Source organism: Mugil cephalus, chromosome 16 (assembly GCF_022458985.1).
Source record: "Mugil cephalus isolate CIBA_MC_2020 chromosome 16, CIBA_Mcephalus_1.1, whole genome shotgun sequence".
Taxonomy (NCBI): domain Eukaryota; kingdom Metazoa; phylum Chordata; class Actinopteri; order Mugiliformes; family Mugilidae; genus Mugil; species Mugil cephalus.
Window position 1 is genome coordinate 2,783,721 of NC_061785.1, and position 27,883 is coordinate 2,811,603.

General features: G+C 39.6%; 2 protein-coding genes across 6 annotated transcripts; one reads left to right on the forward strand and one right to left on the reverse strand.

Moving 5' to 3' along the window:
- Nucleotides 1-97: 97 nt before the first annotated feature.
- psmc5 (proteasome 26S subunit, ATPase 5) lies at nt 98-4,474 on the forward strand. Of its 2 annotated transcripts, none has more exons than XM_047609250.1 (12): nt 98-188; nt 1,378-1,449; nt 1,551-1,620; nt 1,717-1,814; nt 1,895-1,951; nt 2,030-2,260; nt 2,475-2,601; nt 2,699-2,889; nt 3,790-3,888; nt 3,975-4,085; nt 4,165-4,251; nt 4,338-4,474. In XM_047609250.1, exons 1-12 carry the CDS (start codon nt 165-167, stop codon nt 4,389-4,391), a joined length of 1,221 nt encoding a protein of 406 aa, XP_047465206.1. In that variant the 5' UTR covers nt 98-164; the 3' UTR covers nt 4,392-4,474. The 2 variants fall into 2 exon arrangements, with proteins under 2 accessions (XP_047465206.1, XP_047465207.1); XM_047609251.1 differs by lacking the exon at nt 98-188 and adding an exon at nt 221-245.
- Nucleotides 4,475-4,620: 146 nt separating this feature from the next.
- LOC125022535 (MAGUK p55 subfamily member 3-like) lies at nt 4,621-27,591 on the reverse strand. 4 transcript variants are annotated; one of them, XM_047609247.1, is made up of 20 exons: nt 27,354-27,591; nt 17,704-17,913; nt 17,379-17,497; nt 16,234-16,311; nt 16,043-16,123; nt 15,824-15,961; nt 14,952-15,033; nt 14,317-14,402; nt 14,126-14,200; nt 13,021-13,217; nt 12,870-12,934; nt 11,438-11,455; nt 11,130-11,171; nt 8,530-8,595; nt 8,161-8,319; nt 7,987-8,067; nt 6,646-6,739; nt 6,411-6,519; nt 5,944-6,063; nt 4,621-5,269 (listed from the first exon to the last, which is right to left on the reverse strand). In XM_047609247.1, the coding sequence occupies exons 2-20, from the start codon at nt 17,738-17,740 to the stop codon at nt 5,090-5,092; spliced, it is 1,827 nt and encodes a 608-aa protein (XP_047465203.1). In that variant the 5' UTR covers nt 17,741-17,913; nt 27,354-27,591; the 3' UTR covers nt 4,621-5,089. The 4 variants fall into 4 exon arrangements, with proteins under 4 accessions (XP_047465203.1, XP_047465202.1, XP_047465204.1 ...); XM_047609246.1 differs by having other exon boundaries at nt 8,530-8,584; nt 11,113-11,171; XM_047609248.1 differs by lacking the exon at nt 8,530-8,595 and having other exon boundaries at nt 27,354-27,590.
- Between the last annotated feature and the right edge of the window lie 292 nt (nt 27,592-27,883).

Below are 27,883 nucleotides of genomic sequence, written 5' to 3' on the forward strand. Positions count from 1 at the left end.
AAAAGGAGTTTGACTCTATTGGTTGAAGTTTATGAGGATAACGTTTACTTTTTTTTAACCTGGAAACTAGAAGGCGGTGTGAGTATTTCTTACATTTTAAAAGCACCCGAAGAAGAAATCCACCGGAAATACGCTAGGTCTAGAGCGGAAGTAGGAATTCCAAGATGGAGGTGGACGGGATCGATCATGTAGGTGTATTTTTCTGCCGTTTTGGATGATTTCTTTGGCATATTATCAAGGAAATGTTAAGTATGGGCGTTGAGTCGAGCGCTTTCTCTTAACCGAATATTAGATGGAGACGCGGTGCGGCTCTAGTGTAAAAATCTGAAATTTCACTTCATTCTGAACAATGAATGTGTTTGTACGCTGCCGGTTTGCTGTCTCATTGTAGCTAGCCTAGCTACCGGGCTAGCCCGAGCTAGCCACACCGAATGACTTGCAAAAGTTTGACATATTCTGACGTTAATTAAATAATACACAACGTTTGCCAGTTATTCTTAAAACTTAAACAGCTGAACGCGTCTAAAGCACCAGACTTTACTTGTGTATTGTCTATATGTTAGCTAACATCAACTAATGCTAGTTTCCGCATAAACTACGTATTCTTTTCTACAATGAGGCAAAGATACGCCTTTAGTTGATTTAAAACTAATTTATGCAAAATCTAATTTGGAAGGAGGGAGTTTTGTGCATGTAAAATGTATAAATTGTCACTCTTTATCTCTAGAAACAGAAATTAATGTACACGAAACGTATACATTTTGAATTACCAAATGTCTTCTTGAAACGTTCAAATGTGACTTAATTGTGCTATTATGGTACCGGTATTGTATATTTTTATGTATTTTATAATACAATCCATTCCACTTCACTGTGCTTTTATTTTGCTGACTGTAATTCCTCCTGTTTCTGAAAAAAATAACCTTAAACTATCTGTTTATTTAGCTTTCGTGTGTGGTTTATGTGCACTAGTAAAAAATAATTCATTTAAATAGAACAATCTAATTTCTCTTTAATGGCTGTTTTTAATGTTGACGCTTACATGGTGTCAGAAAGGTTTAGATTAGTGGTGCTGTTAAATTATAGAGAATTAAATGCAAAAATGGGTGTTTCTATTTTTTATTGTTATAATAATAGAAACATATGTCGGTACAAACAATCGGCTCTAAAACCAGCTGATTCTTTAACTTCTTCAATGCTCATGTTTTCACTGATGATGTTGTTACATCTAACACACGTTTGGAAAATACTGTTTGCTTCTAATAGTTGATGCTTTGTTAGGTTTTATGACATCTTGCATGAAAAAATAATTTAGAAACTCTTAAGTGTCACTAAATTGGATGATTTTATTATTTCCTTTTTTTTTTGCTGTAACAGATGGAGATGGGGGAAAGTAAGGGTGGAACCGGCCTGAGGCAGTACTACTTGTCTAAGATAGAAGAGTTGCAGGTGAGATGGGAGTTTTTTGACACATTTTTTTTAGCTGGTAATGTGACTTCTTGTTCGTCTTCTGTTTGCTTGTCGTTCCTGATTTGCTGTTTTCTCAACAGTTGACAGTGAACGAAAAGAGCCAGAATCTCAGACGTCTGCAGGCACAGAGGAATGAGCTCAACGCCAAAGGTAAACGGTTTTATGCAGATTTATTCTCATGTGCGTTGCAGTTCTGTCGTATAAACGTCCACAGATGAAAACCTTGAATTTCCTTCTGCCTCTCAGTGCGTCTCCTTCGTGAGGAGCTGCAGCTGCTGCAGGAACAAGGATCCTACGTAGGAGAAGTGGTCAGAGTCATGGACAAAAAGAAAGTGCTGGTCAAGGTACGACATGCGCGTACATGCACCGTGCAGAACAATCTGATCAGAGGCTGAAGTTTAACGTGTCTGCTCTTCGTTTTCAGGTTCATCCAGAAGGAAAGTTTGTTGTGGATGTAGACAAGAACATTGACATTAATGATGTAAGTATTGAAGAATATTTGTGACACTTGTCACCGCGAACATAAGGAAACACGAAACCGAACCTTTTCTGTCTCTAGGTGACTCCAAACTGCCGCGTGGCTCTACGCAACGACAGCTACACGCTGCACAAGATCCTGCCCAACAAGGTGGACCCTCTGGTGTCTCTCATGATGGTGGAGAAGGTGCCGGACTCCACCTACGAAATGATCGGTGGCCTCGACAAACAGATCAAGGAGATCAAAGAAGTTATCGAGTTGCCTGTTAAACATCCGGAGCTGTTTGAGGCTTTAGGCATCGCACAACCCAAGGTGGGTGTTACACAGGCTTCACAGATCACTTGTAAAACTCTTGTACTCCGCAACTGTGAATTGGTTCGTTAAAAACATTTTTACCATGTTTGAAAATCCAAATGAGTGCTTTCTTTTTGATTTAAGTGGCTAATTGCTGCATTGCTCATACGTTGTTGTGTAAATTCGTTGTGTAAACTCTCCTGTGTGTTGTTTTGCTCCGTGCCTCTTGCAGGGTGTGCTGCTGTACGGACCCCCGGGTACAGGGAAGACCCTGCTCGCCAGAGCCGTGGCCCATCACACCGACTGCACCTTCATCAGGGTGTCTGGATCCGAGCTGGTCCAGAAGTTCATCGGAGAGGGTGAGTTCCTCTTTCTCTTTTTTAATGAAACAAACGTAGGTTTTTGTTCTCGTATAACCGCGCTCCGTCCCCCCCCCCCCCCCCGGTTTGTCCCCAGGTGCTCGCATGGTGCGCGAGCTGTTCGTCATGGCGAGAGAACACGCTCCCTCCATCATCTTCATGGACGAGATCGACTCCATCGGCTCGTCTCGTCTGGAGGGAGGATCGGGCGGAGACAGCGAGGTGCAGAGGACGATGCTGGAGCTGCTCAACCAGCTGGACGGCTTCGAGGCGACCAAGAACATCAAGGTACCACACGCCCTAGAATCACTAGTGTTAAATCAGTCCGGCATAACATTATGACCTCCTTCCTAATGTTGTGTCAGAGAATGGACCTTTGAGGGGACACAGATATTTGATCAATTTGGAATCTAGGGGATTTGGAGGCCAGGTCAACACCTTATGCTGTTTTTGTGTGTCATTGCTATGGGGTGGGAGGAGCTGGGTGGTACCAGTTCATACTGAATACCAGTATTTTTTTTCATTATGATATGAATTTTAAATATACAGGTGTATTTGAGACACTGTTTCAGACTGGACCACTTTCAGTGTAGCGCGTCTAAACACACATGGTGCTAATGTGTCACTGTGAGACGTGATGAAGATGGAAACGTCCAAAAATTAAGTGGCAGATCGTGAAGACACAGACGAAGCCAAACAATGGTGCCGTGTCGGTTGTTTAGGTTCCTTTTGTTTTTAAAAAAAATAAAAAGTTTTAAAAAAAAAAAAAAAATTCTGCAACTGTTGCAGTGCTAACATGAGGCCCTGCAAACCTATTTTACTACTAGTGTGGATTATTCTACAATGTTTACTCATCATCACAGTGAAATAGTCCATCCTTAGTCAGTCTACTGCTTTAATTCCTCTCTGAACCTGTAGAAAATGTTGTAAACACGGGATTATACATGGAAAAAAAAAACAAAAAAAAGCCCTCGGGACTGATCTGATGTAGGTTGTAGGTGTAGTTTGGTGCTACATGTTTAAATAACAGGTCCAAAAGTTTGCCAGCAGAACATTGAATTGTCACAAGATGGTTTAAATGTTATTTACCTTTCCTGTCAGTGGTCATAATGTTGTGGCTGGTCGTGTATATGGCCGTTAAGACAGTTCTCGATTGTGGTGTAAACATTTTAATCTCTGTGTCTGCAGGTCATCATGGCCACCAACCGTATCGACATCCTGGACTCGGCTCTGCTCCGACCAGGACGAATCGACAGGAAGATCGAGTTCCCTCCTCCCAACGAAGAGGTGCCTGACGTGGTTCACGCTTCACAACTATTAAAGACTCCGTTAGCGTTTCATGTTTGACCACCGTCTTGATTCTGCGCCCACAGGCTCGTCTCGACATCCTGAAGATCCACTCCAGGAAGATGAATCTGACGCGCGGCATTAACCTGAGGAAAATCGCGGAGCTGATGCCCGGAGCTTCTGGTGCCGAGGTTAAGGTGAGAATCACTGAATCGTAGAGGTTACAGGTCATAGAGAAGTAGTAGTGATGTAGAAATGACTTGTGTGTGTTTGTAGGGAGTCTGCACGGAGGCAGGGATGTATGCTCTGAGAGAAAGGAGAGTCCACGTCACTCAGGAGGACTTTGAGATGGCGGTGGCAAAGGTTAGTACGACGTCTTTTATCGCGTCTCAACGAAGCCGACGACGACGTTTCCACCGATTTAAACCGTGTCTCGTTCTCGTCTCCAGGTGATGCAGAAAGACAGCGAGAAGAACATGTCCATCAAGAAGCTGTGGAAGTAAAAGGCCACATATGTATATTTTCCTCCTTTTGTTTATGGTTTGTAATTGTTACATAACGTCACAAGTAAATGGTTTCCTCCAGATGTTTCTGTCGCTCCTGAGTTTCATTTCATTTACACTTTACACTGAAATAATGTAAATACTGAACACACCAAGTTTCACGGAGGCATCTAGTTTTCCAGACGTCATTCCCAGCTCCGAGGTAAATGAAACGCACCAGCACAGCCTCCAGCTTTAGCAGATTTCATTTATTTAATCATTTTTTTGCTTCACAAATGATCTAAATTCAACACGTTCGATATGGCACTTCACATTATAGCTGCTGTTACATTGGGCGTCTTAACACTTTAGCCTTTAGCTGAGGCGCGTCTACTGGAGACGTGATACTGGATGTAGTAGGTAGGGATGTCCCGATCCGGTCTTTCTTTAAGTCAGAGTTAATGTGGAAGATTTGTCTCCAGGAAACTCTTCTTCTGGTTTCTAGTATAAGTATTAGTAGTAGAATAAGACATGTTTGACGCTACAGGGATTCAGATTCTAATAATAAAGATCAGGACGCCCCCACGTGGTCGTTTTTAACGTCGACCTTGTTGGATGTTCAGACTCATGAGGAAGCGAGGTCGCCGCAGACTTCGAGGACGGTGGCTCCTCCGCTCGGCCCTTGCGGTTCTAAATATGGCAGGAAAAGGCCGGACCCCTTAACGCCTCACCCAGCACACAGGCACCCACTGAGCCTCCATCTGCACCCTCTCCAGCGCCTCCTGCAGCTCCGCTAAGGCACTGACCGGGTCCTCCTTCACCAACACGTAGTCCACCCAGTGGCCGTAGCACTCGTCCATCCGCTCGGCCGACTGCTTCATCTCCTGCAGGTCGTCCTCCTGAGGACAGACGGTGCATGTGATCATTTATAACATGTTAACGCCAAAACATTATGACCACTGACGGGACTAAAAGTGGAAGCATTTAAGAGAGGTTTAAAAAATAAAATGTTTCACAGGTCTACGTCGTATGTTGGTGTAACGGAAATGTCTTGTTCAAAAGAATGTAAATAGATTTTATAGCAGCCTTTTAAATTTTCAAAAATTAGTCTGAAAATACATTGATCAGCCACAACATTATGACCACTAAGAGGAGAAGTGATTAACATTAAAGCCATCTAGTGACAATTCAGTGTTCTGCAGGGAAATATTGGACCTGGTATTCATTTCTGTGGATTAGACATGTAGCCCCCACCTAGACCAGACCAGGTCCCCCCCACCCAATAGCAATGACACTCCTTGATTGCAATAGTCATCCCAAGCAGGATGCACATGAAAAACGCTTTAGGAACAACTAAAAAAAAAAAACATTGTGCATAAGGTGTTGACCTGACCTCCAAATTCACTAGACCCCAAACTGATCAAGTATCTGTGGGATGATCCACTAACAACATTCAACACACTCAGAAAGGTGCACGCTCTGATGAGTCACCACCACAGAGATCCACATACTATCGTGAATGTTATGTGATCGGTGTATTCACCATTGGTCTGGTGTGGTTGTGTTAACTCACCGTGACCCCAACGCTGAGTGAGGAGCTGGATCCAAACTGTTTTCTTCGACCGTCGTAGATGCGAGGCCGGACAAAGATGACGTATGGTTTGAACTCTGCGTTCCGTAAAGTCTTCAGTGCCTGGACCAAGTCAAAGAAAGACATAAAGATAAAAAGAACTGAAAATGTAGTCGTGCTTATAAATGTGACAAGTAAAACCTCAGCACTCCTAATTTAACCGTCAGCTTAGTGACGATACAACTATCAAACCACTAATTAAAAGTCTCTCCGATCCCTTTTCTTTGCAGAGTAAGGGACTGAAATGAATATAAAATGAGCAGTAATCATTTTAGTGAGAGAAAATAGTTTGTGGACAGGTTCTCTTTTTCTATTTCAGGACTTTTTTTAGTAATTTTTCATGCAAGAATATAGAAAATACTTTGCAACTAACGCATCACAAGACGATGTTTGCCGACTTGTACACTGACCTCAGGTTGAACGTCCACCAGACAGAGCTTGTTCTGCTCCAAAGTTCTGTGAATAGACTCCAAACTGGTGCCGTACAGATTCTCCTTGTACTCTCCGTATTCAATAAACCTGCAAACAAAAGCAGTCTCATGTTCACAGGCTAAGTTTATATATATGTATATATATATATTTTTTTTTTTTGCAGGAAAGGAATCAATTCTGTTGCATTTTGCAGACGTCGTGTCAGATACTCACTTCCCGTTCTGGATGTCGACCTCAAACGCTGCCTTACTGATAAAGTGATACTCCACTCCTTCTCTCTCGTGACTCTTCCTGGCTCGAGTCGTGTCTTGAAGTTGCATGTTTTTTTTGTTTTTTTAAAAAAGCAGGAAGAAAATGTGGTGTAAAAATTAGTAGTTAGTGGATGTAACCCTACTTCTAAAGGCCATTGTTTTTGAACATGTATAACATTAAATATCCCAAAGCGCTGAAGAAAGGCGGCCAGACCTGTAGAGTTTCTTGAAGACGTTTGATCCAAGTTTTTAGTTATAAAGGACGCCTGGGTGTTTAAATAGGAACATGTGGAGGCATAGACAGTACATAAATATGGACAACGCAGTACTCTGTTCTACCTCCACCAGCTACAAGGAAATAATAATAATAATAATGTTTTGGAGGTGCTCTTTGGATGGGACAAAATAAGTTAATAAAATGTATCCAAGGCACAATTGGTCGGGCAAAAAGCCTTTATTGATATGACTAGATCATTAGAACTATTAAAAACTTCAGCTACATGCGTTCATCAGGGAGTCAAACAATTTTTTAAAAAACAAAAAGTTCTCATGTCACCACACAGGAGCAACTACTTGACAGAGTTGGGGCTCTAGTTGCAGTGCTAAAAATCCACCACCAGGTGGCTTTAGCCTCCTGAGCCTTCAGTTCTTCCTTTTAATCTTCTGCTCCATAACTTTCTCTGTTTTTGTTCACTGGGGAAACGGTGGAGTTTCCTCCATGTTTTCCTGATCCTGTGCTGGAGCCGTAGGCTGAGCACTGTGGCATATTTTAACTTTTAATCCAACTTTATTCTCTGTTATTGCCACTTCTCTATGGGTGAATATTGGTTAGATGTATCTAACATGGCGCCATGAAACAAGTGACCAGCTCAGAACCAGTCAGCATAGAGGGACAGATCAGACGCTACATTCCCTGGTTGGACAGACTCTCTCTAATATACAGCCCTGATGAATGGGAACATGCAGTAAAAAGGAATCTCTGACTCCCTAATGTTGGATTGTGTCACATCCTGTTTCTATGGCGTCAAACAACAAAATAAAATGAAACTTATTCAAAGAATTGACACTTGAACATGCGTCAACATTACATTAACTACCTAAAATATATGACCTATACTGCAGCCGGCCACCAGGTGGAGCTCTACTAGTTTTGCCTTCACTTCAGCTGTTCACTCCATATTTATACAGTCTATGCCAGTTCCTTTAGAACTGAAGACTGCACTTAAGAAACTAAGTCCAGTGATGTTTCTTTAGTGTTTTTGGATGAACCATCACCTGCGAATAAAAAGGCAGAAACACTTACGAGGCACAGCCAAACCGTACTGTCGAGGATTCTCCGCGATCACCTTCTGTTTGAGCTCAGTGATGCGAGCTCCCAGTGAACCTGGGATCGTGCAAAGACACAACAGACGGTTAAAAGATAAGAGCACAGTCCTGGAAAACATCATGATGTGGCGTTATCTACAGACTGACCTACCTATCAGTACGATAAGACGGGGCCTGTCACCAGGGCGCGGCAGATACTGCATGACTTCCTCATAAATCAGGAACTCCGTGTGATTGGCATCAGGAGTTTGCGGCTCTCCCGGCGAACCCTGGCGATCTTTCTTGTGGCGGAAGCTTCGGCGCAGGCTAGCTGTGGTGGAGGACACAAGGATGGGAACTTTAAGCTGGATCATGTATAAAAGATTTAAAAATTCAATGTATGTAATATTACGAATTAAAAATTAAACAAATAAACAGACAAACGCCCTGAAAGTCTTTATTTTAAACTTGTTTCTTAAGGTTTCAGAGCGTCAAAATAAATAAAACAATGCACAACACCGTTAGAAATCGATAAGAGTACCTGAGTAAAAATCCCATGAGAAAGCATGGCCACAGAAGACAGGGGCTGCCTTACTCTTGGGAGAAACTACAGCTCATATTAGACCATTTATTCAACCGGCTCCAAATCTTTTAACAGAACACAAGCTGGGAAGCCATGCATGCTGCTGCGGGCTAAACCTCTCAAGTCAAACACACGACGTCGGCGTGTAGAGTTGAGGAGAGGCCGTTTGTGAAGCGCGATGAGATGCCACAAGGACACTGAGAAGCACACGGGACGGAAAGCCTGCTGGTCCAATCATATTCTACCTCACAGTGAGAATATGTTGGATTAACCAGCGACTGTTCATCAAACTAATCAGTTATATAACAGTGTGACATGTTGGAAAAGCTACGGAATTAATTCATCCCAAGGGGACAAAAAAAAAAAAAAAAGAAGCGTGAACAAAAATATGACCAAACAAAGCTCAGCGTCTTGAGAAGGATTCAGGATTCATCCAAGTCTTTAGATTTAACTGGTTTTTACTTCACAACATCTGAACCGAAGAGAAACCAACACGTGAATGACTCAGAATCTTCTCAGGCAAATTACAAAGTTTATCTTTCCAATAGCTGAAAAGTTGAATATTTCTAACTATCAATAGGATAGTTCCACTCCTCAAGTTCCACTTTCCATTTATATCTATATCATAAAATACGTAGATGTAGAAGCATTATAATCAAATAAATATTTCTTTCCAATTTTGTCATTGCTGTCATGTGACAGTGGCTCTCAAACAGGAGGCCTTTGAGCACTGCTAGCATAGCATAGCATGGAGAGGTTTGTGAGAGGGATCCCGGCTAAAAGTAGTCTTCATCAACTCAAAGCACAACTTCCAAAGAAAGAAAAACATAATGAAGCATGTATCGTTTATAAAGCTGCCACTTTGCTCTGCAGATGCATGAAGCTACTGACGGCAACAAAACTTAGCACCAAACCACTGTCATATGAATTCAGAGCAAATATAAGTCACAGTGACCCTGAGGGCATTTGAGCCAAATTTAAAAAACATTTCATGAAGTCATCACTCAGATCATGAGATTATTTATATCTTTGACGCCAAGAAAGGTCCCACCTCGAGACCAAATAGACGTCTGGGTAAAGTTCAGAGAAATCACTTTTAAATTAGTAAAACAAATGATCTACGGAAGAGTAATAGGGCCACACGTGAGAAAAAATAAATTAGATGAGGTAGATTTTTTTCTATCCTGCACCTTGCAAAAAAAATTTTGAAAAAAAAAAAAATTGGAAATTTTGAAATAAAAGTTGTGATTTCAAGAAAAAAAGTGGATATTTTGAGAAAAAAAAGTCAAAATAAAATTCTGAGAAAAAAGTTGAAACTTTGAAAAAAAAGTCAAAATATCGAGGAAGAGTCAAAATTTCAAGAAAAAATTTGAATGCTTGAGAAAAAAAAATTTGAGAAAAAAAACGAAATTAGGAAAAACAACTTGAAATAACGAGAAAAAAATTTATTTTTACAATAAAATCAAAATATAATTTCGAGAAAAAAGGTGAATTTTGGAGGAAAAAAAGTCTAAACTTTGAAAAAACAGTCAAAATATTGACGAAGAGTCAAATTTTTGAGAAAAATTTTGAACGTTTGAGAAAAAAAAAACTCAAAATTTGGAGAAACAATTTGAAATAACAAAAAAAATGTATTTTTTACAATAAAATCAAAATATAATTTCGAGAAAAAAGGTGAATTTTGGAGAAAAAAGTCAAAAATTTGAGAAAAAAAGTCAAAATAAAATTCTGAGAAAAAAGTTGAAACTTTGAAAAAAAAGTCAAAATATCGAGGAAGAGTCAAAATTTTAAGAAAAAATTTGAACGTTTGAGAAAAAAAAAATTTGAGAAAAAAATCGAAATTTGGAGAAACAACTTGAAATAACGAGAAAAAAATATATTTTTACAATAAAATCAAAATATAATTTCGAGAAAAAAAGTGAATTTTGGAGGAAAAAAAAGTCCAAACTTTGAAAAAACTGTCAAAATATTGACAGAGTCAATTTTTTAAGAAAAAATTTGAACGTTTGAGAAAAAAAACTCAAAATTTTGAGAAACAATTTGAAATAACGAGAAAAAAATGTATTTTTCACAATAAAATCAAAATATAATTTCGAGAAAAAAGGTGAATTTTGGAGAAAAAAGTCAAAAATTTGAGAAAAAAAGTCAAAATAAAATTCTGAGAAAAAAGTTGAAATTTGGAAAAAAAATTCGTATTACAATTTTGCGGATAAAGTCGACCTTATGCGTATGGTACCGCCGTGTAATTTCGAAAAAAAATTCTCGTAGTGCATGATGAAAAGAAATCTACCTGCTCTCATTTTTTTTTCTCATGCGTGGCCTTAATACTCTTATGTAGAAGACAAATGGCCAGAACTTCTCTTCTACTCCACAGCTTTAAGAATCCTTACCATTATTCGAAAAATACAATATGTTAATCTAAACTGTAAAATCTAAAGTTGAACAAAGCAAACCACGCTAGTCTCTCTAAAAAGAAAAGCATGAATCAGCACACAGACCGAGCGTAAGAATGTGATGTTGCGGTGATGGGTATAAACTCACTGATTGTGTTTCCTCACCTACGTCCTTTCCGTTCAGAGAACCTTTACTGTCACAGTCTTCTGCGGGATGGCAAGCAGGAAGAGAAAACAGGGTGAGAGGAGGGAGGGCAGGACGACGGTGAAGTGTTCTCATAGAGGAGAACAGGACAAGTCAAACATCAGGAAAGGATCTGTGGCTTTGAAGGCAAAAAAATGAATGAATAAAACGAGCAGATGTGGTGGTCGTGTTTGTGGTGATCAGGTTGGGACGATGGGGAGAATTTCAAACAGAAATTCAGGCCAATGGATGAGATGAGGTGAGCGGACACGACGGTTCGTCCACATACCTTTGTCAGTCCGATCGTCTGCAGTTAGCAATGCAAGGAACAACACACAGCATCACTGAACGTTCTCTAATTCACCACAAGAAATCAGACTGAATTAAAATCCATCACGTCCAACCCCGAACAGACTTATTAGAGTTTAGTGGGGAAGGTTTTTACCTCATTTACAGTTGAGAAACACCTTCATGACTTTTTATAGCTTTTTATGCAAACTGGGTGGAAACTTGTGTTAATTTTATTAACAAAGACGAAAAAACAACCTGGTCTGATGATAAAAACTATGAATTAATGTTAACGAGACAAGACTAGAGTGTTATATAAGACCTGTGGGTGACTGAATGAGGTGGAGGAGATGTCACGTTTGATATTTATGCAGTCTCCGCCATGGCCAATAAGCCAACTACGAAATTAAGTTAGTTTCATGTAAGTACTTTAAAAGTTACATGAAGTCACTGCCTTCTGACACATATTTAAACAATGAACAGTAGAGTGGATAACAGATTAGCATTTAACTAAAATTAAAGTAATACAGTAAACCATTCAAGCTGCAAGCCTGAAACCTATTGTTTAAGATTTAAAATGTTTTATTGCTACTAAATGTGTTCAGCCTTAGTGGTTTCACCTCATTATGTCGGTTATTTAATTACCCAGGGCTCTCAGGTCTCACGCATTTCAATAAATTCACTTTAAATGATAAAATAACGCTCTGCTTAATCAGCGACCAATCTGCCAATCAGAAAATATCAGCGACCAATCAGCCAATCAGAATATTTGTTGTTGCCAGGTGAAATAGGAGCGCCCTAACCACGCCTTCCACAAATGTGCATAAATGTGCACTCCTCAAAGAAGGAGAAGTGGAAGTCAGTGATCTGGTTATTACTTCATCACTTCATTTATTATTAGAATTATCACAATTTTTTTTTTTTTTTTTACACTAGTTGCTTATTACAGTCGGGAACTATGCAGGATGTTTGAGAGCCCTGAACTACCATAAATTATGAAAATTGTCCTCAGGAACATGTGAATATGTTTTCCACATTTGTGTTTATTGCACTTTAAAACTGGAAGTTTCAGAAAGTAAATCCTCTATTTCGTCTAAAGCCGACACATAAAATGAATGTTTGCAGTTTGACTAAACGCAGTGATTAAAAGCTGACAGTGACTTTTCCGCTAATAAGTATTTTAATCTGAAGACTAAATCAGAAACATCTGCCAATATGAGCGCTGGTAGAAACCACTTTTAAATTGTATTAGGATATGAGCTGATGTATTTTTATTTATTTATTTATTTTTTTGGGGAGAGAGATTAACCTCAGATTACCACTTCTTTCGTAATCTCTCTCACTGTCTCCGTGGGTAAATTAGATTTGACCCACAACAGAAGCAGATCTAAGCCTCTGGCACATTAGCGAACGCAGACGTAACGGACGCTTACACGGAGGAGCCTTTGGTGACGTGGGAGCAGGGAAGGAACCCACTTTCATTCTGTATCTCAGGCGCCTGAGAAGGAAACAAAAACAACGTGTGGCGCGTTAGAAGGACAGTTTACACGTTTACAAACCCAACATCGTTTGAGACTGGTTTACCTCTCCTGAAACTGCGTGGAGGGGATGAGGGCGGCTCGGAGGTTAGGGTCGCCCACCTTCTTGGCCTGCCACCAGGTGGCGTCCTCCTGGCTGACGACCTGAAGGATGTCCCCTCTCTTGAAGGGAAGTCCTGCCTCTTGACATGGCGTGGCCTTGTCCTCGAAAGGCGTGTAGTCAAACAAAGCCCTGAGGTACACCTTAGTTAAGACGAGGAGGAGGAGGATTAGCTTAGCATCTAAGGCTGTCAGTCATTTTAAATCATGTGTTTAATGGCTTTTAATTGAATCTCATTTACTATTTAAAATTCTTTATCTCTTTTACCGTCTCTGTAGTTAAAGTCCTTTTATTTTATTATAGCTTTTATCCATTCATAGCATATTCTAAAATCATTTCTGCTCTTATTGTATAACTTTATTTGTACTTTTGTATTGAAAAGTGGTTACCAATCTCTGTTGATTATTGTATCTAATTTGTGACTGGTGAAGTGTGTTCCTCTTAGGGTTGAGGTTCATGGGGTGCCAGTTCTTTATTTTTCTTTGCACTTGCTTCCTCTTGGATAATTTGCAGACATGGAAACTTCCTGCAGCTGAACTCAGGACAAAATGGAAATTGTTCCTATTGGACCTTAAAACATATATTTATCTGAGAGCTTTTCTTGGTTTTTACTTTAATTCTAAGTGAGTTTTAATTGAGTTCTTGTAATTGTTCTGTTTGAATTAACTCTGTTTTATGCGCTGATTTGAATGTTGCTGCACAAGATTATTCTTCTTATGATAATTATCCTTATATTTTCTAATCAGTCTCCAGGAATGTGTTGACTTAATGCAGCAGAGGATTAGTTTGATAAGAAACTTTGAAGAGAAGACCAACACTAGGTAAATAATAAGCTAGTAAACGTGGCCATGCTAACCCTCTAGCAACTGCTAGTTTTATCCATATTTGTTCCTTGTTGTGTTTGTTGTACACTTATTAAACAGAAATATGTGAACATCTTACGGAGGAATTTACAACACTTTTTTTTTTTTTTTTTTGGTGCAAACTGTTTTACACTTTTAAATGACAGTGGTGCATTCAGGTGCTGGATCATCTTGTTGTGCGTCCTCACCCTGCTCTCCTTCAGTTTGTCTTCTTCTGCGACAGCCGGGATGATTTTCAGCGTGATGGAGCCTTGTGACTGGGACTAGTAATAAAAAAAACAACAACAACAACAACAACAGCAGCCGCATCATCCACTGTCAAAGAAATTAGTTTTTACCCGTCAAAACAAAAAAAAAAAAAAAAAAAAAAAGCCTTTACCAGAATCTGACTAATTTCATCCGGCCTTTTGTGTGTGATCAGGTTTCCGTTGACCTCTCGCAGCTCATCCCCTACATGCACCAGACCTGGAACACAAACCCCACAAAAAAAACACTAATTCCCATTACGTGTGGAGTAGCATTAAGAGAAGCACTACTACTAAAACATAAATAAATAAAATTCCTCCAGCATAAAGTCCCTAACGTCTCCATGGAAACGGCAAGGAGAAACCCTTGTTTGTAATCTCAAAATATGCAATCTCGTGGCACTAATCCCAAGGATTTGATCTCTGTTGACAGTTCAAGGGGTTGTGCAGCGTAATCTCCTCATTTCTCTGTCAGTGGATCAGTGGCGGTGATGACGCGAGTCCTGGGCGGCAGGAAGTTAAACATCGAGCACGTTATTCTTCTGCCTTTATGCACTTTAAACATTTTAAACGGTGATGTATGCGCCAGGTGAACACCGGGCTGTAAACACTGAGATATCTGAGACTGAAAGCACTAGTTCGGATGTATCTGTTCTTTAAGGCTAGAAGTGATGGCAGGTCAAGTTGTTCTATTTGCAGATCATCATTTTAAGTAATACATCCATTTATTTTAATTATTATTCTTATTTTTTGCAGCGTGTGGTCTCACCGCTGCGGTCGGCCGCCCCTCCCCTCATGATTCTGGCCACGATTACAGCCCCCGTGGCCTCGTCTCTCCGGATGGTCGCTCCCTGTCAGGAAATAAATAAATAAATGAAACAGGACAATAACACATAAATCAGGTCAAATACAATATCTGAACTTGAGGTGCTGGTTCTTTATGTAAAGATCAACAACTGGATGAGTTGCAGTTTTTAGTTTTCATGAATTTGTCTAATCAGGCGTAACATTATGACCACCTTCCTAATATTGTGTAGGTCTCCCTTGTAGTGACACTTCAGAGAATGGACATGGACCTTCTGAGGGTGGTGAATGTTGTTAGTGGGGGGGTATTTGAGGGGAGGGGCATCTGCGGATCATCCCACAGATACTTGATTAGTTTGGGATCCAGTGAATTTGGAGGTCAGGTCAACACCTTGTTCTGTCCTTCATGTTTTCTTTTTTACTTGTTCCTAAAGTGTTTTTGTGTGTGTGTCTGGCTGCTGTCATCAGGGAGTGTCATTGCTATGGGGTGGGGGGGGTCTGGTCTGGTCTAGGTGGAGGCTACATGTCTAAGTAACATCCACATGAATGAATGTCAGGTCCAAAAGTTTCCCACCAGAACAGTGAAATGTCACAAGACGATCGATGTTATTCACGTCTCCTGTCACTGGTCATAATGTTGTGGCTGATCGGTGTTGGTCTCATTTAGATCTGACTGGACTCGCTTTAAACCTGCTCATAATCGGCTGCTTCCTGCTGTGAAGCTGGTGTCACTTGAGCAGATGTTTCTAACAACAAATCTTTTTTCTGTCACATTCACACCTCCCTCAAAAAAAAAAAAAAAAGCTGCTCCGTTAAAGTAAATGAACTTTCATTCACCAGCGGCTCCTTGTTCTTCACCAGACGGACGATCTTCACCGACTCTTCCTCCAGGTCGTCGTCCAGATCATCCGGCAGTGGCGGCAGCACCGGGTCAAACTTCTTCTGTGCAACTGTGTCGTGCGCTGACAGCACGGCCTGCAGGGGGACAGGTGAAGGCGGGTGAAGACAAAGCTGTGGAACCAGGACTAACAGGACACACTGGATGAGCAGATGTACCTTAAGGTGAGGAGTGCTCAGCAGGAGCAGCAGTTCTCTCTCGTCCTCCTCCAGGGCTCCACTCTGAAGCTCCTCGGCCAGCTGGAGGTTCAAATCAGACAAATTCTCACAGCGAAACTCCTCAGAAAGCGTGTTTACTTTGCTCGGAAACTGCCAGGTCACAACTGAAACTGAAAACGGATTGCACCTACGTCCTCTGCCAGGTAGGAGGCGCTGTGCAGGACCGGCGTCGGGCTCTGCTGCTCGTACTGCTTCAGCTTCTCATGGATCTGGGATGTGAAGCAAATCAGGAGCAAACGCACAGAAGTCAGCGTATTTATTTATAAGAAATATTTAGGAAGAAGCAAGTTAATGTCATGTTTTAGTTCTAACAGCAGCTTTAATTCATTTATTTAATTTTTTGATTGAAGTACAACTTTTAAAACCAACTAAATAACTAAGTACAAAAGAGGGTTTCAGATTAAAGTCTAAGTTGCATTTTGCAGGTTGTTTAGTGTTGGTTGATGTTTTTTAACTCTCTCCTAAAGAAAATAAATAAAAGATAAGATATATAAAAAAAAATAGGTCAACACCTTGTTCTGTTCTTCATGTTTTCTTTTTTACTTGTTCCTAAAGGTTTTTTGTGTGTGTGTCTGGCTGCTGTCATCAGGGAGTGTCATTGCTATGGGGTGGGGGGGGTCTGGTCTGGTCTAGGTTGATGTTTTTTAACTCTCTCCTAAAGAAAATAAATAAAAGATAAGATATATAAAAAAAAAAATAAAGAAAAAGACAGAAAAAGAATTCAAATAAAAGATAATAAATTGTAAAAAATAATACAAATAAAATAAATTAATTAAAAAAGAAAAAATAAATAAATACAAATAAATTAAAAAGAATTTCAGATTAAATTCTTAGTAGCATTTTGCAGGTTGTTTAGTGTTGGTGCAGAAAATAAATAAAAAAAGAAAATATATTTATAAAGTGAAGCAAAAGACCAAAAAAAATTCAAATAAAAGATAATAAACAATAATATTCATACAAATAAAATAAGTAAAATAAATAAATTAATTAAAAAGATAAATAAATACAAATAAAATAAAAAATAAAAATAAAATTAATGAAAAATTAATTTTAAAAAATTAAATAATAAAACAAGAAAAACTAAAATTAATTAAAAAAAAATAATAAATAAAATATATATAAATAAATTAAAATAAATTAAAAATGGTAAAGTGGGACTTCCAGTATGTGTCGTTGTCTGTCCTCAGCGTATGGATTCAGGTCAAGAACATTTTTACTTTACTTTATTACTTTTCCCTGTGATTTTATTAGTGAGACTCATTGGTCCATGCTGTACCTTCATGAGGTAACCGATGCTCTTCTCGCTGAAGACGTCCTTGAGGAAGACCAGGTCCTCTTTGTGGTTGGCGTCGGGGTGGAGCTGAGAGGTGAGCAAGGCCAGAGTCTCATGCAGCCCTGTGAATCATAAAAAAAAAAAAAAAATGTCTAAGCCGCCTTATTACGTGCATGAGTAGCTTCTGCACCGAGCTCCCAAGAGACGAGCGGAAACATGGTTCTTATTCCTTTTCATGAATAACAACACGTATTTACAGCGAGAGCTCATCTCCCTCCACATTAATGAGAGATCAGAGCACGTGAATTGTTCATAAGCACATCTGTACCCGTGCTTGCAGACGCGATGGGCATGGCTTCAATCATTCAGGGCGGAGGCAGGAGGACGGAGGACGGAGGACGAGGGGGCGGAGGGGGGGTGGAGGTGGTGGTGGTGGTGGTGGTGGTGGTGGAGGGGGGTCGGGGGGGGGAAGAAACCGTTTCCCCGTTTTCTTCTGCTCCTCTTCACGTGTGGCCGAGCGGTGAAACCAGACACATGCCTAGAAAAGGAAAAGTAAAGCAAAGGACACATCAGAGAAGACGTGGGTTTATTTGGTAGAAGTGAGATATTTAAATATCTTTAAAACTCAGGATAAACAGCTTCCTAGCTGCAGCGAGATGAAGTTTGATCAGAATAAAACAGTTGCTCTGACAAAGCGAGGCCACTTCTGCCCAATAGGATGCGATGCCCCGTCACCGTGGCAACGCTATAGCATCAATGACTGCGATGCTGCATGATTCTTTTCAGTAGGCGTAACATTATGACCACCTTCATGATGTCGTGTGGGTCTCAATGTGGTGACTCATCAGAGGATGAACATGAGCCTCCTGAGGGATTTGTTGGTTTGTTGTTGTCTAGGTGTCATAGGTGGTTTTGACTTGTGCGTTAAGCTGACGTGCTGCAGCAACACAAGAGCTGTGATTGGTCCGTTTGCCAGTAGCATGTTTCCTCTTTAGTATTTCTAGGTAACTGAGGACGGAGGTTTGGAGATATAAACATCTGCATGGCTGGCCCTGCCTCCACAGTTTAACTCAGGAAAATAAATAATAAATAAATTAAAATTAAAAAAAAATATTTTAAATATCGAAATAATAAAAACAATAAAAAAATAAATGTAAAATAAATTTTAAAAAAATCAAAGTAAGAGAAATATATTAAAAACTAAAAAGTAAAATACATTTAAATAATAATAATAAAAATAAAATAAATTAAAAAAACATTTATATGGTTATTTTTTATTATTATTATTTTTGTTTGTTTTGTCTGTTTTGAACCTTTGGTAGTGACTAATGGGAATCCAAATAAATAAAGGAAGCATTATTTTATTTTCTATCTCTTATAATCTATCTATCCCCCTCCATCATCTTGTGAGGGTCTCTGGTCTGGAGGCTGAATATCTGACCTGTGGAGTTCTAAGCTACATCTGCTGCCGTGGCCTCATCAACCAGCCCAGTCTTCATGGTCTGGAGTCTGTGTATCAGACCTGTGGAGCTCCATAAACTACATCTGTCCCAGTCATCATGGCCTCCTCCAGTTGTCCACTCCTACCTAGATGAACAATTCACCAACCTGCCCAAGATTCCTGTTATACTCACAAACTGTCACAGATCATCAGCTATGTGTTATATTACTAGATCCTACATGTTTCCTTCCGCTTGATGTATGTATCTATGACAGAAGTTTGTTTATCTTGTTTCTCCTGCTCTTCTTTTCTCTCTATCTTCTCTGTTTCTACCCGGCTGGCCTTCGGCAGATGGGTTCCCCCATATGAGCTGGTTCTGCTCAAGGTTTCTTCCTGTTAAAAGGAGTTTTTCCTTGCCACCGTCGCCCTCAGACTGATCTGGAGGTTGCAGGCTGGTTTTTGTGAAGCGTCTTGAGACGATTTGTATTGTTATTGGCGCTGTATAAATAAAACTGAATTGAATTGAATTGAATTGAATTGTGTGAAGGACCTGGTACATTCCTACATCCCTCCGACCATGTACCTGCTCTAACCTGACAACTGTTGGTGATGTAGGAGGGAGATCTGAGAGAAGCATCATCTAAGATTCCAGGTGAGCACACAACATGTACGTTTACCTACACTTCAACCTACACACTGTGTGTCTGCAGTGCTGAGAGGCCAAGGAGCTGGGAGTGGTGTTGCACTATATTAATAAATACCTGAGACACAGCAGCTCGATTTAGATGAGAAACATGGACGTTAGTAAAACCACAACTGTTTCACTGCATGACGCATTTAATGCCTGTTAGAAATCTGATAATCAAAAGAGGCAAAGAAGATGGAGACTGAAATTTATTACAAGAGCAATCTATAGGGAGCAGACTTTTTTTTTCCATTCTTAATAAATCATTTCCTCTGTGCTCAAAAATCACATAAGAACCCGACAGGTTACAAATCAACCTGACTCACTGTGGGACGTCCACAAACACTCGCCATAAACCAAACTCGACCCGATCAGCACGTCAGCGAGTCAAACCCGATTACAGCTGAGAAAGATGAATGGAGGCCCGCCTCCATGTCGCTGATTATTAGACTCTCAGGATTCACTTTGTGAGAAAGCGGTGCAGGATTTTGTGTCTTTTTGTAATTATCCGTCGTGTTCTGGTTGTTTGCTTTTGGTGACGTGGAGAAAATGTCGACTGACGACAGGACGGCGCTGAGCCAAGGTGGTGATCACAGTAAACAGCCACAGAATAAACAAACCATTTACATGAACTGGTGACAGGTTTTCAGGGTTTGGGCCACAACATTTTCAAGATTAAGTGCATTTTTATTGAGTATTATACTCCTGAATGGCTGCTTTAATTAGAGCTAATGCACATTATGACCGACTGTTGTATCGCTGCTAAGACATGAGAGTTAATGCTGCAGGATCATCTCATTTAGACAGAACATATGGGGGAACAACCCCTTATTTTTAGCCTTTATGCTAAGCTAAGATAAGCTAACCATGCCCTGACTCTGGCTTTGTATTTTGCACAGTAGTTTTCAGATCATTTACAAGGTTTCAAACAGATACTGTGCAGACTGAGTGATAATAAATCCCGCAACTTGTCCACCGAACGCACATTTCTGTGTTTTATGTCGTCGTGTTGAACCTTTGGCCTCTACCCGTGAAGAACCCTCAATCAGGCATCGATAATAATCCTCCCACGCTGATTCGGCCTAACGCTGAGCCAACATCAGCCTATCTGCCCATTAATTCATTCAATCACTCAGCGGAGCTTTGACAAAGCCACAAAAATCCATTCGGCACATTATCAGGAGAGACAGACTCACACATTTTCACATCGAGCAAGAGTTACACAGCTTCAAATGAATAAACGAGGCGTAGATACACACACACATACACACACACATATATATATACACACACACACACGCACACACACACACACACACACACATATATATATATACACACACAGACAGATAGATAAATATCACTGTAAACACACTGGTTTACAGAAATAAATAAAAAAACTAGAACAAATTCGGTTCTGATTAGATCATCAGACCAAATTCACTCAATTTCACACAATAAATTATTTTAAAAGCACATTGTTGGTTTCCTTCATTTTTAGAGGATTAAAAAACTAAGCAAGAGGCAGACAGTCGTTTGGTTAGCATTAGCATTAGCTAATGCTATGAGATTTAGTTTATCACCATATTTTAAATAAATCTCAAATTTTATTAACTTTTTTATTAATTTTATTAACCAAAAATGATGGCAGTTATTTCATATATTCATATACAATTTATTTTATTTGATAAACTCCCACTTATGCTAGTTAGCTTAGCAGAGACATGAGCAGAGATTAGAAATGAGATCAAGAATCACTTATTGTCATTACACATAACAAAATTTTGGGTGGTAGCTCCTGGCTTAAGTAGCGCAAATGTAAAAATAATTAAAGCACTATTAAAAAAATAAAATAAATTATATATATATATATATATATATACATATATATATATATATATATATATTATTTATACACATACACATATATACATATATACATATAGATAGATAGATAGATAGATAGATAGATAGATAGATAGATAGATAGATAGATAGATAAAATAAAATATAAAAATAATTGAAACACTGCTAAAATAAAAAATGAAATAAATAAAAATTGAGCTGTACAGATAAATATTTGCTAACTAAACTTGAAAAATACGAATAAAGAAGTTTCTTTGTGCAAATATCTAATGTTAGCAAATACTACAACACTTCTTACGTCAGCAGTTAAGGAAACAGGAAGTGTGTGGCTTGTAATCTTTGATGAAACAACTTTTAACAACACGTTTTATATTTGAAAAGTCATCATCGCTTGACAAAGATGATATATTATATTTCATAGTATGTCTACATATAGTGTACAAAGCCTCTCGCCCAATGACATCTGGGATAACGACTGAATGAATGAAACCTGTAGATCATTTGTTAGGAAACATAACCAATAATTACCATTTACATAGACTGATTTTATGTACTGCTTTTTTCACTTTACCTGGTGTAAGTATGAGGTAAATTGTGATGCAAATGTTTGATTAAAAACCTAAAAAGCAGAATTCACTTGTCAAATAAAATACTGATTTGTTTCGTCTGCACTCCACAGAGAAAACTGGGTTCAAACAACAAACGAGTCAACAAGTCTTTGCTAAAACACCGTGTCTAGCCTCCATCCATCCCTCCTCCCTGCAGACTTGGCCCATGTTCCTCCTCCTCCTCCTCCTTCTTCTTCCCTCCACCCGACTCCCTCTCTAATTACAAGAGGCTGACGAGAGCTTAACACTCATATCTCCCCCTTTCTCTCTCTTTCACGCCGAGTCCACACTAAATGCTTAAGGTCCTTGCCGGCCATATGGTGAGTATTATCGAGCCATTCATTTATGACGGAAAGGCCCCGAGCATCACTGAGGATTCCAACGAATACAATGAAACAGATTAGAAACAACTGGCAGATTAAAAGAAGAGACGCAGCAGGAGCGAGCCTGGAAAACACTAGGTTAGTTGTGGCTTCTAGTCAACTAGTCAGCTCTGATCGAGTTTATAGAATTTAATACTGATAATAATAATAGTCAACCGGAGGACATGTCCTTGGTTTCTAGAAACGTCCAATGGGCTTTTGTTGTCAGTCTTGTTTCCTTTTACAAAAAGAAATCTTAAATTTCTTTCTTTAGAAAAAGCCATTGTTACAATAGGAAAATGAAATTTTTGGAAATACCATCTAAATAAAGTACATAAAAGTATTTTACATACAAAGTCCATCATCCGTCATCTCATTTATGTCTTGGTTAGTTCAGTCTGGGCTGATTGTTTTCATACAGTTGTGTAGCGCATATTTCCTGGCTGAGGGCTGTTGCCGGGCAACCGTTTTTTAAAAAGCTATTTTAAATCTTCTTTGAAAGATTTATTTATGTGTTATATTCTGTATGCGCTAGAAATATAGAGCACTGACTCTCAAAAAAACTTATATGTCACTTGTGGAGTTCCTCAAGGTTCTGTTTTGGGGCCTATTTCATTTGATTAGTTGTTTGCTAACTTAATTAAAACGTTCTATCTGAATCCTGGTTTAATTTCTCCGGCCCTATGTTGCGTTCAGGCTCCTTAGATCCACCTAAAGACCAATTCTTTCCAACGGATCCTCCACCTGAGGTGTTAAAAATAAAAAAAGGACGATGCATCTCTACTTCAAAAACTCAGCAGCACTTCAGCACTACATTGATTAACTAAAATGACATAAACCATCCTTGATAAAAACAAAATATTTGACATTTAGTGTTTTAGTTTGGCTCAAGTTATATCCACTGACCTGTACTGCAGCCAACCACCAGGGGGAGCTCTACTTATTTTGGCTTCACTTTAGAGGATCTGTCACAGCGTCCACTTTTTATACAGTCAGTGGGAATAACAACCTAAGCCTTGCAGGAATTCAATTTGATGTTAAACTCAAACTGACACATATATCCTTTTAATAGCCTCTGGCTGAGAGGTCCCATCTTTAGCCTAATAGCAACTCATTTTCTGACTGACTGCTACAATAGAAGTATCAATAAAAATACCAATGTACTTGCTAAAAAATTGTGTTTTTTTCTTGTTTTCTGAAAACGTTCAAATGTGACCGAAGCTAGAAACAACTGGCTAAGCTAATGTTTGATTTAATGTCTTCAGTGTTACAACACAAACCTTTGGATGTGACTTGATTTGCAGCTCTCAGGATATAATCCATAAACATAAAATCAAGTCATATGAGTTGAGCCAGGCTAGCTGTTCATTTTTTAGCTAACTGTCCACTCCCTATCATGTGGTTTAAAGAGAAAAGAAATTGCATTTAAATGAGAAGATGACGTAGGAACAATAAAGAGACAGCATCAGTGTTTTCCTTTGTCTCTCCTTTTGGACTGAACAGACCCTGCAGACTCTTAGAAGTTAGACGCACCTATGCCCCGAACCCAAACAAGTATTTCCCATGATGACAACGCATGCTACTAGCTTTGTTCTGCATGATGAGTTTGGTCATTCGACTTTCTTTAACCACAAACTGCAGTCGAAGCAGAGGAGTACGTATTATTACACTGCGCCGCAGCAAGAGCTTAACCTTATTTCTGCGTGGCCGCTGCTCTAACACTCAGCAGCATGTGTGCATCATGCCACCTGCTTTGCCAGACTCTTTAGCTGTTGGACGTGTCTCCAGAGGGAGACGTGCAGAGGGCGAGGCCGCCGGCGCACTGCCCGATGCCATCTGCCCCGTTACTCCGTGTCTGAGCGTGTGCACGTTTCATCAGCGCCGCCCCGACATATGGACTGGACAGATTTCATCCTAGTGTCCGTTCGGATAAACAAGTTTAGGCTGCTGCACATTTTTTGGCAAAAAAAAGAAAGAAAGGAAAAAAAAAGTATGAAATCAAAAAGGGTTGATGCAGCGTTTGACAGAATGAAAGGATTTGTGTTGTGTAGAAGTCTGCCTGTGCATCCAATACAACAGAATATCGACTTTGAATGTTTTAATATCGATTTTAAAAGGAAAAGAAAAAGTCCTGTTTTTGGGCCAATTAGGAACGACTGGGAACAAAGTGCAATAAATTGCATCATTAGGATCAATATTGTCTTTTTACTCAATTAATTATCACTGTCATCTGATGTACACATACAGTTTTATGGTGCACGTTAAATTCTCAGTTGAACTACGTAGAATTCAATGTAATGTCAGATTTCAACAAATGGCATCAATGTATCATATCGTGACTCAAGTATCGCGATCTGTATCGTATCATGATACGATCTACTGCTGCTACTTATGCTGCTATAAATAAATAAATAAATAAATAAATAAATCCATCAACAAAAGCTTAAAAACTCGCTTATCGCTTTAAAATACTTCTTAATGATTCAAAGCTCAGCCTCCAAACTGTTTGGTTACTAGATTCACGTTACACTTTTGACCGAGACTGGATAAAAAAATAAATAAATAAAAAAACAAATGCTGCAGGTTGCAGGTCAGGAGTCAGACAGCTCTTAGACGCTTAGAAGAAGAAGAAGATGAAGCACCTTGAAGACGCCCACGGTGAGACCCAGCAGCAGGAAGGATCAGACCGTCCTGCACAACCACTGTTTGTGTCTGAAAACTGACTTTTTTTTTTTTTTTTCTCCTCCTCTCACTTCGACAGCCAGAAACAGCTCTGGGTTCAGAGGAGGACGGTGACGTGACGGCGGCCGGAGAGCCGAGCGCTCTGGTACGAAGCCAAACCTGAGAGGTTTCTGACCGGTGGCTGGCGATAAACTCCCGCTAAGCTCATAATGATGAGTGTAAATGCACGGAAAAGGCTGCGAGGCCTGGGTGTGAAGTGGGACATGCATGGCTGGATCAGGAGACAATAGGCCGACATGCAGACATGTTGGGGCATTTTGTGTCAATTTCTGTCTTAATGAGGCAATTTTTGCATAGCTTTCCATATCTTACGTGTACCTTTGTGGTTGTTCTGCCTCCTTTTGTGGCCATGTTTCATATCCATGTCTTTGTCGTCACTTTGTGTCTCTTGGTGGTTGTTTTTCATTTGTAGTGTGCATTGAAATTCGTTTGTGTTCGTTTATTGGGCTTTTTGTGTCGTTTTTCGTCTTAACGAGGCAGTTCTGCAAACCTTATCTATATGTTTGTGGTTGATTTGCCTCATTTGGTGGTATTTTTTCCATCTTTTTAGCTGCTGTTTTGTGACTTGTTGCATCTCATTGTGGTTATTTTCCGTCTCTTGGTGTCTTTTGCATCTTGTTGCATTTCCGCGTGGCCATTTTGCATATCTTTAGTATCTCTTTTTGTCGTCATTGTGCATATTTATTGGGCATTATCCATCCTATTTTTGTCGCTGTTTTGCATCTCATTGTTGTAATGTTTTGTATCCATGTCGTTTCGCTTCCTTTTGCACGTCTTTGTGGTCATTTTAGATTTGTTAATGATTGTTTTGTGTCTCTTTTTGGTAAGTTTTCATTTTTCATGTCTTGGTTGTTGTTTTGTGCCTTTTTTTTTTATTGCATCTCTCCTTTTTTGGCATATTTGTGTCATCACTTTGTGTTTCTTTGTGGTCATATTGCTTCTCTTGATGGTTGCTGTTCCTGTTTGTGAGTCTTTTTGTGGCTGTTTTGTGTATCAGTGTAGTAGTCGAGCATCTGTTATTGATTGTTTTGTGTCTTTTTGCACATCTTTGTGGTTGTTTTGTTTTGCCATTTTGTGCCTTTCTGGTTGTTTTCTGTCTTAATTAGCTGATGTTTGTGTATGTTTTGAGTATTTGTGTGTTTGTTTTGCCTCTTTATGTTTTTGTGTTTGTCATTTGTGTTGTTGTTTGGTGCCTTTGTGTTTTTTTTTTGCATATCTTTGTGGTAGTTTTGCATCCGTTAGTGGTCATTTTGTATCTTTTTGCGTCAGTGTGTAGTTTTGTGCATCTCTTTTTGCCTTTGCCGTCATTGTGCATATTTATTTTGCATTTTGTGTCTTTTCTTATCACATCTGTTTCTGGTTGTTTTGCATATCTTTGTCATCACTTTGTGTTTCTTTGTGCACATATTACTTCTCTTGGTCATGTTGCATGTTTGTTTTTTTACCTTTTTTTGCTGTTTTGTGTATCACTGTAGTTGTGAATGTGTTGTCTTGTGTCTTTTTGTTTGTTGTTTTGTGCCGTTTTATCATCTGTGGTTGTTTTGCATTGAACTTTTTTTTCATTGTTGTGCCTCTATGGATGTTTTTTTTTTCTCTTTGTGGTCGTTTTTTGCATCTTTGTGGACGTTCTGCATCATTTTGCATTTATTTTTGTGCGTTTTTTTCAGTTCAGTGTTCTTCCCTCCTGTGGGAAACTAATAGAAAACATGTTCTTATCTTCAAATTGTTGTCTTGCACTTTAATCATTACAATTAAAACAGCAAATTAAAAATATTTTAATTAAAAAGCATTTGTCTCCTGCTCCGATTTAAATGCACGGGTGCACATTATCTTTTATTACTTCATTAAAACCACTGAGCCTGACCCCGACCTTCACTGACCCCCCCACCCTCATCTGTCTCCTCTCCTCCTCCTCCTGGAAGCCAGTGAAGCCATAAAACCCCGTCCTGTCCTGCAGCAAAGCCAAAGCGTGACCAAGCCACAGCCAAACCTCCGTCACATCAGCATCACCCCTCACATTTTTCATTTTCCCTTATTTAAGAGGGCGCACCGCCACACCGCTCCACCCCACGACGAGCTAATATTAGAGCTGGCAATCAAACACAGGTGATGGGCGACCCTCATTAACATGCACACACAGGTTTGGTCCAGACACAAAACCTCAAACTCATCAGAAAAGGCTTCAATAAATGTGACTTGTGCACAAAAATATCTTGACGTTAATTAAAATATTTGTATGTCTGTGCACACAGACTGAAGTCCATGCATTCTTACCTTGTTGAGGCTCCTCTCAGCCTCCTTCTCTCTCTTGTGTGTTTTCCTGTCGACTCGCCTCAGCCTCGGCTCCGGCTCCGGGTCCGGATCCGGCTCCAGTCTGACCCCCTTTGTGTTTTCTTTCTTCCTTCTCTCTCCGTTCACTCTGTCTCCAGCTGAGCGCCACACATTAGATTTTATTTCTCGGCTCCATCCAATCTGACGCTCACTGAGCCGCCCCTTCCCCCTCTGTCGCTCTCCCTCCCTCCCTCCCTGCTGCCTTCAGGTGCTCCTCGTAAACTCCGCCTTCGTGATTTCATGTCTCAGACGCGTTGTTCGGCAGGAAGCTTGTGCATTCACTTGGTCATTTTTGTCGCTTGTCTTTGTGGTTGTTGCGTCTTTGCAGATATTTTGCAACAATTTGTAGTTATTTTGTTTGTTTGTGGTTGTTCTGGCATCTATTGGGCATGACTTCGTATCTCTTTGTGTTGTTTTTATGTTTGTTATGTCATGTTGGTCGTTTTGCATCTTTCTGACTTTTTTTTGTCATC

Excerpts from the sequence above, each read along its gene's own strand:
- LOC125022535 (XM_047609246.1), bottom strand. The coding sequence starts at position 17,740 with ATGATTGAAGCCATGCCCATCGCGTCTGCAAGCACGG. Across the intron at positions 16,312-17,378 it reads GCATCGGTTACCTCATGAAG|ATCCATGAGAAGCTGAAGCA; the intron begins GTACAGCATGGA and ends TTCACATCCCAG. Across the intron at positions 8,068-8,160 it reads CCGTCTTATCGTACTGATAG|GTTCACTGGGAGCTCGCATC; the intron begins GTAGGTCAGTCT and ends GCACGATCCCAG.
- psmc5 (XM_047609250.1), top strand. The coding sequence starts at position 165 with ATGGAGGTGGACGGGATCGATCAT. Across the intron at positions 189-1,377 it reads AGGTGGACGGGATCGATCAT|ATGGAGATGGGGGAAAGTAA; the intron begins GTAGGTGTATTT and ends TTGCTGTAACAG. Across the intron at positions 3,889-3,974 it reads TCCCTCCTCCCAACGAAGAG|GCTCGTCTCGACATCCTGAA; the intron begins GTGCCTGACGTG and ends CTGCGCCCACAG.